Below are 15,792 nucleotides of genomic sequence, written 5' to 3'. Positions count from 1 at the left end.
AGGCCATTTAGGACTGAGATGAAGAGAATTTCTTTCCATTTTGAAAATGGTGAGCCTGTGAAATTTGCTGCCTTAGAAAGCTGTTAAGGCTAAAATATTGAATGATTTCAAGAAGTTAGATATAGTTTTTAAGACTAATGGGATCAAACGATATGGAGAGAAAGTGGGAACAGATTAAGGAGTTGAATGATCAGCCATGATTATCTTGAAAGGCTGAGGAGACCTGAAGGGCCGAATGGCCTACTCCTACAGTACTGTCGATATTTCTATGTTTCTAGCTTTGTTGTTACATTTCTTCCTGCAAGTTATTCATGAGTTTCAGTGACTATCAAGTAAAGCTGGTATGGAATTCATATGCACAATATATATATGTTCCATGATTCCCTCCCCTCCTCCCTGCAACCTTCTCTCCTCTGCTCTCTGATTCTCCAGGTCCTGCCATTTCTCTCCTCTTCCCCTAATCACTTAAGTGAGACCAGGTGGTCATTTTGCTTAGTGCCTCCATTCACTTCCCAAACATTATGCTCAGTTGCCAGTGCTTATCACTTTAATTCTCATCCCCCTACTTTCAGGTTGAGTTCACTATCCTCAGCCTTCTATACTGTACATTTTACAGGTATAAGTAGAACTGTTTTAATTGTTAGCAAAATGCACATTGTATTGAATTGGCTTCAAAATGATAAAACAATGGATAATAATTAAAATGTTCAAATTAATATGGTCATAGAATGTAAATTAAATCTACATGTAGGTAGATAATCATTGACTCTCAAAGGCGAAAACACATACACACACACACACAACCTCTTGATTTGAAACAATCTCAAAGTAAGTTCTTAAATTCTGAAGCGGTGTCACCGGACCTGAATCGTTAACTTGCTTTCTCTCCGCAGATGCTGCCAGACGTGCTGAGTTTTTCCAGCAATTTCTGGTTTTGTTTCAAAACAAGTTTTATCTGATTCGGAGATGCCGGTGTTGGACTGGGGTGTACAAAGTTAAAAATCACACAAACCAGGTTATAGTCCAACAGGTTTAATTGGAAGCACACTAGCTTTCGGAGCGACTCTCCTTCATCAGGTGATTGTCTTGAAACTTGATGTCTGTGTCGATATGTGCAATCTTCTTGGAGATCCTCTCCACTTTAAGCCGGCGGTTAGTGGTGTCGATAGTAGTCACAATCACCTGCTGAAGGAGCGTCACTCCGAAAGCTAGTGTGCTTCCAATTAAACCTGTTGGACTATAACCTGGTGTTGTGTGATTTTTAAAGTTTTATCTGAATTAAGTTCTTGAAATTTGTCCTTCTGTAGTTCTTGAAAATAATTTTGAACAAAATAACTCTGCACAAACCATTAAGACAAAGAAAAATAATTCTTTTATTCAACTCATAAATGATACCAATGCATGTAGTTTCATGACATTTCCAAGAGCGCACATTCTGAACTCAGCTCACAATGTTGCATCGCTGTGCAACAATTTAAATAAAATGAGAAAGAGAACACAATTTCTTTCAAATCCCCATTTCTTTTCAGGCAAATTGCTCACCGCCGGTTCAACAGATTAATCCTTCATTCTTGAAGTATTGGCAACCCTAAGCGGCAGTCATTCATTTTGGCTTCCAGACCTGACACTGTGTACACGTATGTCATACCTTAAAATAACCAGAGTACTGGGTGTTCATTATGGTTTCCAAATGGTGTCAGATTTCCAATCACAAAATAAGTGTTTGCAGTCTCTTGATGTTGCAATAATGATGAGAAAGTTGCTGTTCAGGCCTCTGTCTACTTTATCATCCATATTTAGCCTTGCACATGGCTGGATAAGATGAAATTAAATAGCGCAGCAAAATTAAAATGGATCAGCACCTTCAATCATGTATGCGGAATCAGAAAGCAAGTGCCCTTTTTTTTAACCAATCAAGTGACAATAATATTTCTTGTATTTATATTATACCTTCAACTTTGACAGTTACACAAAATCTGATTCAGCCTCAGCCAGTTGGTATGGAGAGGAAGGAACCTGGTGATGTGGACTGAAGATAGTAGCTTTAATTGTCCTAATATTTAATTGGAGGAAATATGCTAGAACGTTTAGAAGAGCAGTCAGAGGTGAAGGAAGGTTGAGTGTCATCAATGTGTCTGAGGAATCAGATACTGTGTTTGTGGATGGTGTTGCTGAACAGCAATATCTTGAAAATAAATAGCAGAGTGGTAAGGATTAGAGTTTTGTGAAATTTATAGTGTAAGGACTGAATAAAGAAGGAATGTTGATAATGTCAAATCAGGTAAAGATTGAGAAATAGAGAAAGGGAAATAAGGAATCTATCAATAGAGACAAAGGGAGAGAAAAGTAAAAAAAAGCTTTATAATTTTGAACATTAAATCTTGATGAATGAAGTTCCACACTTGTAAAAGCTAATTTTCAGTGTCAAAGATGTTAACTAGCACATCACATTATTCAAAGGTCACTTAAACTTGAAATGACTTCAGTTACTAGAAGAAATTTACTTTGTATCTAATGTGCAAAGCCAGAAACTTCATGCAATTCCCTGCTTCTGAATGGGCACCCAAACAGCAAAGTATAATTTTTGTAAAGCTCACAGCAGAGAATGCACTTTCTTTACCTGTAATCACCCTCGTGTACAATTACTCTGACACTTAACTGAAAGCAGTGGGTAGAATTAGCTTCGCCCTTACCTTGCCAGTAATCCTTCAGGCCATCATAAGTTAGTCTTGTACATATTCTTGTCCCTCAATTTCTTGTCCATAACCCTCTTATTAATATATTGCCTGAAGTGTCTGGGGAAAATATCATAAAATTTCCTATTATCTTAAGTGTCAATGCAGCAACTGTCAGAATAAAACCTACCTACTTTCTCAGCGGTGCTTTGAGTCCTGAAAAATTGGTCCCAATTTTGGGAAGGAATGTGTACAACTGGGAGGCTACGGGCTCTTGTGGTGCGATGGTAGTTTCCTTTCGCCTCAGCTAGGTGAGCTGGGTCCAAGTCCCAGCTGCTCCAAAGGTGTGTCCTAAAATCTCTGAAACAGGTTGATTGAGGAAATATCTTGTGGCAACAGGGAGGCTTTGCACAGGGAATATCTCATCCTTCCCTGAAGAGGACGGGGTTGTTGCCACTCATCCAGGACAGGGGGCGCGAGTGGTCGCTGCGGGGGTCGGGCGGTGTGTTTACAGGAGACGGGGCTGTGGGAGCTCGGTTCTCTCTTGTCGGGTCTGTCCCCGGGAGGGAGAAGAAGTATCTTCCATCTCTGTCTCTTTCCTCCAGCTCCGGGTTGTGGAAGGGGAGGCCGGTCGAGGAGGAGCCGGAGCCGCCTTCTGGCTTAAGCAGCGGCCGTCGGGGCTTTGAAAAAAAAATTAAATAACTCATAAAAAGAGCCGTCAAACAGCAGCTGATCCACCACCTCCTCCTGTCACCCCCCACCCCACCCTTTCATCACTTTCCACTTCCCTGGCCCTTCACCCTCCCCATCAACTATCCCCAGTCTCCAAAAAAGCTTTTTTTTAAAAAAAAGCCTAAGCAACGGGGGAGAAAGGAGGCAACGGGAAGATGTTGGCCCTCTTTAACAAGCTGCTGGACTGGTTCAAGTCCCTCTTCTGGAAGGAGGAGATGGAGCTGACCCTGGTGGGGTTGCAGTACTCGGGCAAGACGACGTTTGTCAATGTGATAGCGGTAAGAGAATTAGCAATAATGAAACGAAATGTCAACAGAGGGGCCTGCCCCATGGAAACCAGCCCATTTCAATTGTCCCGTGCTTGAATAACCATCCTTTCTACGCTTTTTGTTTTACATGTTAGAAATTAAAACGTCCCCTGGCAATTATTTTTAAACGAATTTGGCAATATCTTGCTTTCATGATTGATTTATTCCTCTTTTTATTTCGAAAAAAGATGGTGCTTTAATTAAGAAAAACCAATTCTGCGCATGATCCGCCCTTCCAGCTTTAACTTCCAGGCTAGTTTTTTTTTTAACCCTTTATGGCCTGTCAGTATGTTCAGATAACATTGCCTTATTGTTTGCAGCCTGGGTCTGGTTTTTTAATCCTTCTCATTGCTGTAGATGAATGTTATGGATTTTATGGGTTCCTTCTGGCATGGAATACTTATCTCTGCAAACTGACAGTGGTGGAGTATTTGAAAGATAATTCCCACCACATTGAGGGAGAGAATATGTCCTGATTTGCCTCCTTTTATGGTTGCCCCCAAATTATTAAACACAGAGATTTATCTTACGAATATACAACACAATCCAAGTGACAATATCAACCAAGTCAGTATTATGTTAACTTTTTTAAAATTTCTCTCATTTTAGTAATGGAATTTGTAGAACGTTCATTATAAAATGGATTTGCAGTGACAATAACTGTAGCAAGTTGCAAAATACATTATTTTGTGATTATAAACAAAGCACTGGAGAAACTCTGGCAGAACACCACAACATCTGTGGAGAAAGAAAATTAACACTTTTGCTCTGAAGAGGAATCACATTGGATTCGCAAAATTAACGTCAATTGTGATTGTATTGCCAATCTGTGCCCCTTCCTGCAAACATGCCCAAGTGCATTTCTTTTCCCTTGTTTATAGTACTGTTGAAATAGATTTGCAATATTTTCAGGATGTTTTTAGCTATGCCTAATCACTTTTTAAAAAAACTTTGAATGTATGAGTTAACTGAATCAAAAGGAAAAACACTTTCTTGACAACTGAACTAATAATTTCAAACCATTACATCTGTCCCAGCATTGCTGTCATTCTAAATCCAAGTTTTGTTTTCAAATAAATTAGTATTTTCCTCACATGAGCACTGATTGCTCTTGCTGAAGCTGAATCTACGCATACCTTACGTGCTGATGTTGTGTAAGAGAAATTACAGTCTAGCCTGACTCATTTTGTTAGTTTTGTATTTTCCCCATACTTTAATATAGTTGAGAATGAGGATGAGACCTAATACCTTCCTATCTCAAGGCTAAATTATACATTGGCGTTGATATACATTCAACCCATCAGGAAAGCTCGCTGATGAGCAAGTCAGTACTGTATTGGCGCTGCCTCGTGCTCCCACGAGGAGGTTGAACAGTTCATCCACTTTACCAACACCTTCCACCCCGACCTCAAATTCACCTGGACCGTCTCAGACTCCTCCCTCCCCTTCCTAGACCTTTCCATTTCTATCTCGGGTGACCGAATCGACACGGACATTTACTATAAACCGACCGACTCCCACAGCGACCTAGACTACACCTCCTCCCACCCTGCCCCCTGTAAAAACGTCATCCCATATTCCCAATTCCTTCGTCTCCGCCGCATTTGCTCCCAGGAAGACCAGTTCCAAAACTGTACAACCCAGATGGCCTCCTTCTTCAAGGACCGCAATTTCCCGCCAGACGTAGTCGACGATGCCCTCCACCGCATCTCTTCCACTTCCCGCTCCTCTGCCCTTGAGCCCTGCCCCTCCAAACCCCACCAGGACAGAACCCCACTGGTCCACACCTACCACCCCACCAATCTCCATGTACAGCGCATCACCCGCCGTCACTTCCGCCACCTCCAAACAGAAATCTCCATGTACAGCGCATCATCCGCCGTCACTTCCGCCACCCCCAAACAGACCCCAGCACCAAGGATATATTTCCCTCCCCTCCCCTACCAGCTTTCCGTAGAGACCACTCCCTCCGCGACTCCCCTGTCAGCTCCACACCCCCCACCGACCCAACCACCACTCCCGGCACCTTCCCTTGCAACCGCAGGAGGTGCAACACTTGCGCCCACACCTCCCCCCTCACTTCTCTCCAAGGCCCCAAGGGAAACTTCCATATCCGCCACAGATTCACCTGCACCTCCACCCACATCATCTACTGCATCCGCTGCAGCCGGTGTGGCCTCCTCTATATTGGGGAGACAGGCCGCCTACTTGCAGAGCGATTCAGAGAGCACCTCTGGGCCAACCGGACGAACCAACCCAACCACCCTGTAGCACAGCATTTCAACTCCCCCTCCCACTCCACCGAGGATATGCAGGTCATTGGACTCATCCACCGCCAAACCACAACAACCCGACGGTCGGAGCTGAAGAAGGGCTTATGCCCGAAAGGTCGATTCTCCTGTTCCTTGGATGCTGCCTGACCTGCTGCACTTTTCCAGCAACACATTTTCAGCTCTGATGGGCAAGTCAGTCAGTTTTGGAATGGGGTACCATTGGATGCATTCTGCCACCAGAACTTAAAGATATTGGAATAAAATTACTTCCTGTAACTTTTGTTTATGAAAGTAAAATATGTAACACCAGGGCGGCATGGTGGCTTAATGATTATCACTGCTGCCTCACAGCACCAGGAATCTAGGTTTGTTTCCAACCTCTGGTGACTGTGTGTGTGGGGTTTGCACATTTTCCCCATGTCTGTGTGGGTTTCCTCCGTTTTCCTCCCACAATCCAAAGATGTGCAGGTTAGGTGAATTGGCCATGCTAAATTGTCCGTCGAGTTCAGGGATGCGTAGGGTAGGGGAACATAGAAATGAAAAGTGTGATGCTGGAAAAGCACGGCAGGTCAGGCAGCATCCGAGGAGCAGGAGAGTGAAATATTTTGGGCATAAGCCTTTTATCAGGAATGTGTTAGGGGGAGCTGGATGGGGGCTGAGAGGTAAATGGGGTGGGGGGGGGAAAGGGGAGAGGGGAGTGTGGTTGGGGGAAGGTAGCTTGGAAGGTGGTATGTAGATGCAGGTCGGGAATGATGGTGATAGGTCAGAGCAAGGTCCTCGCTTTCTCCTGAGTAAGACGTAGAGTACGACGGTAGGGAATTGGGCCTGTGTGGGATATTCTTCGGAGCGTCGGTGTGGCCTTGTTAGGCCAAATAGCCTGTTTCCACACTGTAGAGATTCTGTTCTCAAATAGGATAGTTTCACTCAGATTTTGATATGAACAGCATATGGGTGAAGGGTTGCTCTTGTGGTCTCTTTTGTAAAGAGATTATCAATAATTTCCACTTTCTTTTAATTGAAATGTACCTTTTAGAAGCCTTCAAGTATACTTGTGAACCAAACTTTAAAATATGAATAACAATCTTGTGCAGATGAAAGGTAATAAGTTTTATGTTGAGAATACTTCCCTTTATTACCTAGACACAAGACTACTTTTCACTTAATAGCTGATTTAATAATCAATCAAAATCTGTTTATAATCTTGCACAACTGTAACTTTTGTGGTATTAGCTGTCTATGTATAAAATTCGAATTGAATATGCTACAATAAACTGTCTATGAAGGTTAGCTAAAAGTTTGATTTAGAGTAATCTACAAATTATCTGTCATAATCATGTTAGTTGTGTCCTGGATCACATGTTTGGTGATTTATACTTTCTAAAATCAGGTTCGAATCTTTATGGGGGATAGACCCAGATTTAAAGGTATTGTTAGTGTCGTTGTTGTGAAAGTAAGGTCCTGATATTAGAATGTTTTAGTTTGAAGTTGTTTTTGCATTTGAATCATTATTTTTAACATTTTAAATCTGCTGCCTTGTGACACTAACTGATTACAAAAGAACTGGAGGCCTCTGCTTGATCCCTAGTCTTTAATGCAGTGGTTGGTGCGATGGATTGGCTTTGATATTCTTGGCTGGGCATGTCCAACAATCATAAGCCCGTGAAGCAGGGTGGAATAAGATGTTGAAACATGCACATGCTGTGTTTTGTCTCTGTTTTCTCCCTCCCCACCCCAAGCCAAGTAGCTTTAAAGAATTACAATCCAGCTTCTCTCTCAGTAAGGCCACTTGGAAGACACACCAGATGGTTGCCTGTTCCTGTAAAATATGAGAAGCAGTTTTCAAGAAGTACTGCCTTTTTTTTGTGATATGCTTCAAATCATCATACCATACTGATGTGTTGCACAGGGTGATATTTTACTTCTGTTTCAACTAGACGCAGCAGTGTTCCCTTTGTAATTCACCATCATTTGAATGCTTTTATCCTGAAAAGAAAAGCTTGTAGATTCTATGTTAGTCTCATTTTTTGAGAGAACTCTATGACTTTGCAAGGCTGACTAACTGCACCTGTAGAAAATGCAACATTCTACGTACAAGCAAGCAATTTTGTCTTTCATTGACACCAATATTTTGTTCTGCCATAAGCCACGTAATTTAACTGAAAACCATTGCTTGCTGCCCATACCCTTATGTTCCTCATTTTTAGGTAACTATTGATAAATGTCTTTTAAAAGTAGTTGGAGCTGTGGTGTTGACAATGTTATGGGATGAGCGTGTAACAATTTTTGAGCCTCTGATTTGCTTTTCTAACAATTTGAATTTGGTCTTTTTCTTACTGCGCCTCACCTTTTCCTCTTATATACCCCCCAAAAAAGTGGATACCCTGTCATAACCATTTATAACAAAATCAGGAAGTGCTGGAGAAACCAATCAAGTTTGACAGCATTCTGTAAAGAGAAAAACAGAGTTGATGCTTTAAGGCAAGAGAATTTTTGTCAGAAAGTCATGGGACATAAAGTATCAACTCTGTTTTTCTGTTTATAGGTATTGTCAAACCTGAGTTTCTCCTGCTCCTTCATTTTCTCTGTCAGATTTCCAGCATCTGCAGCTCTTCATTTTATTATTTGTAGTGTTGTGACCCTCTCTCAAATCACTTCAATCCTTTTAACTCTTCACATGTTTACAGGAAGGTCTGAAGTGACTGTAGAGTGCTTATTACATTCTCTACATTCCAAATATGAGGTTACATGTTCACCCTGTATTATTGTCAATGCCAGAGCTCCAGCTACTTTTAAAAGAGATTAATCAATAGTTGCCTGAAAATGAGGAACGTAAAGGTTTAGACAGCAAACAGCAGCGGGGTGAAAACAATGACTGCAGATGCTGGAAACCAGATTCTGGATCAGTGGTGCTGGAAGAGCACAGAGTTCAGGCAGCATCCGACGAGCAGCAAAATCGACGTTTCGGGCAAAAGCCCTTCATCAGGAATAAAGGCAGAGAGCCTGAAGCGGGGAGAGATCAGCTAGGGGGGGGTGGGGGTGGGGAGAAAGTAGCATAGAGTACCCGAGGCGGAAGATGAGGCGTTCTTCTTCCATGCGTCTGGTGGTGAGGGAGCGGCGGTGAAGGAGGCCCAGGACTTCCATGGAGGGGGAGTTGAAATGTTGGGCCACGGGGCGGTTTGGTTGATTGGTGCGGGTGTCTCGGGGGTGTTCCCTAAAGCGCTCTGCTGGGAGGCGCCCAGTCTCCCCAATGTAGAGGAGACCGCATCGGGAGCAACGGATACAATAAATGATATTAGTGGATGTGCAGGTAAAACTTTGATGGATGTTTCAAACTTCCAGCCCAAAACGTCGATTTTGCTGCTCATCGGGTGCTGCCTGAATTGCTGTGCTCTTCCAGCACCACTGATCCAGAGCAAGCAGCAGCACCCATTTCAACTATGTGGGTCCTGGTGGAACAAAATATTAGTGTCAGTTTAAGGACCGAAAATAGCTTGATTGTACTTCAAATATTGCATAATAAAAAATAAATTATTTACAAGAATTGTCGTTTTCATAAGTCTGCAGCAGTAGACAGCTTGTCCACAGCAAACTCACAACACCAATTGAGATGAAAGACAGATACTTCTGCTTTTATGGTGATGAATAAATCTGTGCCTTAATACCAGGATAACTGCTGCTTTTTAAATTATGCTATGGGATATCTTGCAATATTTCAGAAGGAAGCAGGCCTTTCAAATCCTGTGACGCTTTCACACCAATGCAGTATTCCCTTTTGCTGTATTGAAATGTTTGTCTAAATTCTATGCTGAAGTCTAAGTGAGAGGTTGGGGGCAATAATCTTAATGGTACAGAACTAATTTGATCTTTCAGTCTTGAGTTGCATATTATGGTAAGCCTTTTTAAGCTTTTGTGGAATGTTATATTGTTTGAGGCATTTGACTGAATTGCATGTCTTTTTTTTAAACTTCCTCTCATCCACTACTTAACTATATCATGGAATACTTAATAGGGAATAATATTCATTTTGGGTGTAAAATTCTTTGCCAAAATCAATGCTTTTTTCAACTCCACTTAGCCAATCTAAGATAATGGATATTCTAATTGGTGTTTATTGTTGTGGTAATCTTTGTAACTGAAAATCCCAGCTGAAAGTTGAATGTTCTTGTGCAAGGTGTCAGCAAAGTTGAGCAAAGGAAGAGAGAAGGCAAGCTTTATCAAATTAGATGTCATCAAGCTTGATGTAGAATAACTGTTAGGTTGAACAACGATTGTACAAGTTCCAAGTTGTGAAAGAAAATACAACTATCAATTGGCTTGAGACATTCTCCAACTTCCAGTACACAAGTCTATTTTATCTTGAAGCTAAGCACTAACTGAAATTTAGCTAAACGCATTTGTGCAATATTTGCAACAATGATCCATATGACTCACATGTCATGTGAGCAGACAAAGGTGAAGTCCAATCTTTCCCACCACAAAAAGCTGTTAAATTATTTGCGGTGTTTTTAAGAAAAAAACATGTTTGTTTGTATCTGACACCTATTTTATAGTGTACAAATTGTGTTTTAGGTTTCTGAGAATGGGTATTTCAACAATATCTGTTGTGTATAAGACAGAATAAACTTCAGCTTGTATACATTTATCCTTCCCTGACCTATTTAATCTATGCTACAATATGGTGAGATTTTTGAGTTTCTGGCTATCAGTCTGGAGGCAGAGGAAAGCTTTGTTAATAAATAATGAATGAGTGGTGGCAGGGGAGAAAGACATTATTATGGGCTCAGCTTGTAGAGAATAAAGGAAGAATTTGGATTTAGTAAAAAGTTGCAGCATCAGATTTTAGTACAATACAAATAGGCAGTCATGACAGGAAAATGAGCTGAACCATTTGAATGTGTCTCACATAAAACTTAATTGCAGTACAATTGTGGTTCCTGATATCCTCTCTCTCAACAGCCATATAAACCCTTGAAGCAGGAAAGAATGGATTCCAAATGAAAAATAGACCACTGCAGGGAAAAGAGAATTATGGGAAATTCCTCTTCAGTATCTGTCCACTTTGTAACCCTTACCAGCCTTACCAAACAAAAGTTGTCACCCTGAGTTTTGAAGTTTTATATTTGCCTCACTAGCTTTTAACTTTAACTATCCTTTGTGAAGTGTTTTCTAGGATCACCATTGAAGATTCAAGCTCTGAATTTAAGGTCATTTATTTGTAAGGATTGTGTGTTCTAGACATCTGCCGCCAGAAACAGGGACAAAAAATTACGGCCCAAGTACAGAACATTGTGGGATATAATAAGTTGTGTTCCAGTCGTTTAAATGCATCTCATTATCCCCACATTTACTCCACCTCCTAGGTAACTTCCTGTCAAAACCAGTACCATGTGCACTCATTTTAAGTGTTGTCAAACGTTTTTCTGAAGTCTGGTGATCTCTCTAATTTTTTCCTACTGTGTGAGCCTCCCAGCTCCGTGCAAGGCAGGAACTTCTGCATTGCGATGCTGATCAGCATGCTTGGGACCGTCAAGCTGTTGTATGGCTGTCCAGCTTAGTGAATGCTACTGAAGTCCCTAAAATAACATGCATATTCACTCCCTTAACTGCCATGTTGGTTATGAATTTGTGTACTGCTGTGGCAGTGTTTGAGACCTATATGTTGGTTGTATAAATTAGCTTGGAAGATGCATAAATGAAACATGATGGATCTGTCTAATTTTCCTTGCTGCTTATAGCAGTGGTAAACATTATCCCTAAAGCACCATTGCTGACCACAACCGAGTGAGAAACAGGCTCTCATCTTAGTAATCATAGAACAACAGAATCCCTTTGCTTTTGGAAGAATGAGGGATGACTTGATTCAAGTGTATACTATCCAGAATGGTTTTCACAAGGTGGACATGCAAAGGATATTTCATCTTGTGGGTCAGTCCAGAATAAAGGAACACTGTTGAAAAGGAGTGAGGAGTTATTTTTAGGGTTGTATGGCTTTGGAGCTTTCTGTCTCGAAAGACAATGGAGGTAGAGTCATTGATTAGTTTTAAGATGCAGATGGATAGATTTGTTGTTAGACAGGGAAAATCAAGGATTATCAGAGCCAAATGGGAATATGGAATTTAAAATGCAAGAAAATCAGCTGTCAATGTATTGAATGGCAACGTGGATTCGGGACCAAAGTGTTCTACTTCTGACTTATTTCATATGTTCGTTCAGTGTTTTGGAAACTGTTTGTTCATAGACTGTGCCGCTGGCCCACTGTTAATTAGGCTGAGTTATGCAACAGTGCACGCCAAGTCCTTGCCTTGTACAATAATCTTATCTGGTATGATGCATGTCATCGTTAAAATGCTGTTGATGGACGATTCAGCGAAAAAGATTGCTGTATTTCAGAGTTGTTTTGAGTCAGAGGGGCCATTGTAATTTTTTTCAGGTGTACTTTTTTTCTTGAATTGTGTACAAGTATTTTTATTTGCGGGAGAAAAAAAAACAAATCTGCTTTTTAGTCACATTTTTACATGGAAGAATGTGCAATCTCTTGTTGGGATAATTTGGTTATGAAGGTCAGAAAGATAAATCCTTTGTTAATGAAGAACATGGGTGTGTGACTTGCATAAATCAATGCTTTTAATTGGATTTTGTATCTTCATTTACATGTGACATATTTTATCGAAATGTATTCAGTAGCATGGTTAAGACATCATATTTGAAGCCCAGAATTTGCTGAGAATATAAAACTGAGTTAAATGTACAGCCTATTATTTATCATCTGGCAGATTGTGTTATGATAGAGAAACTGTGGGTCCATTCATACTCGCAACTCACACCAATTGCCGGGCAGTAAAGTGTGAGCATCTGGCTCCCACTGCTGTTGGCAACATCCACACCAGTCGTTGTGTTTGGGTGACTTCAACAACGTCATTGATACAGCTGGGTGATCTAGTGGGGCTAATAGCAAACTGGACCCCACATCCAGATTTGTGATGACACTGGTAAAAGATGCCAAGCTGCACGACATATTCAGCATTGCTACAGATGGAGCAAAGTGTAGATAGGCCTGTCTGGCTCTAACCAGGTATATCTGCTCAAGTATAATGTTATGGAGTTGAAGGTGTGTACTGTACCTTTAAGACAGTGTGAAAGTTGAAAAGCAGGCAAGCCTGTCATGTGAATGACTACAGGCAAAGAGTGTGCTGGATACCTTGAAAATGTAACATTCGAGCTGTCACTCAGATACTGAGTTGTTTACACAACATTTCAAATTCAACCAATCAGTTTAAATTATGCCCCAAGATACTAAAACCCAATTGAATTTGAATTTTACTGTTTTGGAATTTGGGAAGTTTTCTGTCACTCATACTTAAACAGATCACGAGGCGAGGTGAGCTTTTCTGTGTATTTGGGTTAAATTAGCAGAAGAGCATAAGACCTAGGAGTGGAAGTAAAGCCATTTGGCCTGTCGAGTCCACTCCACCATTTAATCATGGCTGATGAGCATTTCAACTCCACTTGCCAGCATTCTCCCCATAGCCCTTAATTCCTTATAAGATCAAGAATTTATCAATATTTGCCTTGAAGACATTTAACGCCTCCACTGCCCTCCGTAGCAATGAATTCCACAGGCCCACCACCCTCTGGCTGAAGAAATGTCTCCTCATTTCCATTCTAAGTTGGCCCCCTCTAACTCTAAGGCTGTGCCCATGGGTCCTAGTCTCCCCGCCTAACAGAAAAAAAACTTCCCAGCGTCTCACCTTTCTAAGCCATGCATTACTTTCTAAGTTTCTTTTAGATCTCCCCTCAACCTTCTAAACTCTAATGAATACAATCCCAGGATCCTCAGCCATTCATCGTATGTTAGGCCTACCATTCCAGAGATCATCTGTGTGAATCTCTGCTGGACACACTCCAGTGCCAGTATGTCCTTCCTGAGGTGTAGGGCCCAAATCTGGACACAGTATTCTAAAAGCCTAACTAGAGCTTTATAATGTCTCGGAAATGCATCACTGCTTTTATATTCCAACCCATTTGACAACATGACATTTGCTTTCTTAATCACGGCTCAACCCGCAAGTTAACCTTTAGTAAAACCTGGACTAACACTCCCAGAACCCTTTGTACTTTGGCTTTATGAATTTTCTCACCGTTCAGAAAATAGTTCATGCTTGTATTTTTTCCAGGGTGCAAGACCTTTCATTTGCTCACATTGAATTTCATCAGCTATTTCTTGGGCCACTCTCCTAAACTGTCTAAATCTTTATGCAGCCTCCCTACCTCCTCAGTATTACCTGCCCTATCCACTTAACTTTCTACTGTTCTACTGTCTTCTCCGCTAGGCTCTGCTTCCATTTGATGTTCATCGGTTCCTCTTTCATGCCCCTGTAATTACCTTTATTTAACTGTAACACCATTACATCTGATTTTGCCTTCTCTCTTTCAAACTGCAGACTGAAATCTACCATAATACGATTGCTTGAAGTGAGTAACTGTTCCCTTATTTTAAGATCTTTTATAAAGTCTGGCTCATTACAAGGCACTAAGTCCAGAGTAGTCTGTTCCCTTGTGGGCTCCATCACAAGCTGTTCCAAAAAAACATCCTGTAAGCATTCCCTGAATTCTCTTTCTTTGGATCTACCGACAACATAATTCACCCAGTCCACCTGCATATTAAAGTCTCCTATGATCAGTGACCTTGCCTTTCTGACATGCCATATCTATTTCCAGAAACATCTTGCGCCCCTGGTCCTGACCACTGTTAGGGGTCTGTACATAACTCTGTCATTTTATTTTCTGCCTTTGTGGTTCCTCAACTCAATCCACACAGACTCCACATCATCTGACCCTATGTCATTCAGCGCCATAGATTTAATTCCATTCTTAACTAACAAGGCAACCCAGCCCTCTCTGCCCATCTCCCTGTCTTTTTGATAAGTTATAATGTTTAACTGCCAGCCCTGAACCTCTTGCAACCATGTCTGTGTGATGCCTACCACATCATATCATTCACAGTAATTTGTGCTGTTAATTCATTTACTTTGTTACGAATACTACAAGCATTCAGGCAAAGTGCCAGCAAGACTTGCACCATGTCTCAAAGGCATCCAAGATGATCTTTTGGTCTAGGTTCCACTTCATGGAGTAGGATGAAACATGCTCATGTGCACAGATGGTGCGCAAGTAGAGCTCTGTGAAGAAACATAATTGCTCGGTAATGTCATTTCAGTCTGACAGAGGATTGCAAATCCTTTCATGCCTTGTATGACATGAAGCACACAGGCAGCACTGCCTCCCAACCATTCGTCTTTCCAACTGGGTCAGGGCTACTCTGAGGTCGATGTTTCACCTTGATCCTGCCTGGCACAACACAGATATGAAGATATTTGAGAGCCTCATGCTCCTCCGGGATATGATCACTTAGCTGCAGGACAGAGGGTGGGCACCTGCCACATCAGCCTAGATCAGGAGAAGGCCTTTGGCAGAATATTGCATGCATACTTTGGGGGGGTTGGGGGGACATCTTGTCCAAAATGGGCTTTGTGGAGGGAAAGCACAATTGGATCTGACTGCTCTACACCAACATCAGTAGAAATTCTCAGTCAATGGGTAGGAATTAGAAACTTTCTCAATCTGATCTGAATTGCAAAGTGCTGGAAAAGTGCAGCAGGCCAGGCAGCATCCTCGGAGCAGGAGAATTGATATTTCAGACATAAGCCCTTCTTCAGGAATGAGGCTGGTGTGCCAAGCGGGCTGAGAAAAAAGGTGGGGTGGGGTGGGGGGGGAATTTGGGGAGGCGCACTGGGGATACGATAG

At 41.6% G+C, this 15,792-nt stretch overlaps 1 protein-coding gene across 1 annotated transcript in view; it reads left to right on the top strand.

Moving 5' to 3' along the window:
• Positions 1-3,196: 3,196 nt before the first annotated feature.
• LOC122563224 (ADP-ribosylation factor-like protein 8A) overlaps positions 3,197-15,792 on the top strand; it is a 49,534-nt gene continuing 36,938 nt past the window's right edge. The window contains exon 1 of the mRNA XM_043716808.1: positions 3,197-3,685. Coding sequence (XP_043572743.1) covers positions 3,563-3,685 — 123 coding nt within the window. The 5' untranslated portion in view covers positions 3,197-3,562. The remainder of the gene's footprint in view (positions 3,686-15,792) is intronic.

This window comes from Chiloscyllium plagiosum, chromosome 26 (assembly GCF_004010195.1).
Source record: "Chiloscyllium plagiosum isolate BGI_BamShark_2017 chromosome 26, ASM401019v2, whole genome shotgun sequence".
Lineage (NCBI taxonomy): Eukaryota > Metazoa > Chordata > Chondrichthyes > Orectolobiformes > Hemiscylliidae > Chiloscyllium > Chiloscyllium plagiosum.
The sequence above is the reverse complement of the archived record's forward strand: the minus strand, read 5'-3'. Positions and strand labels throughout refer to the sequence as shown.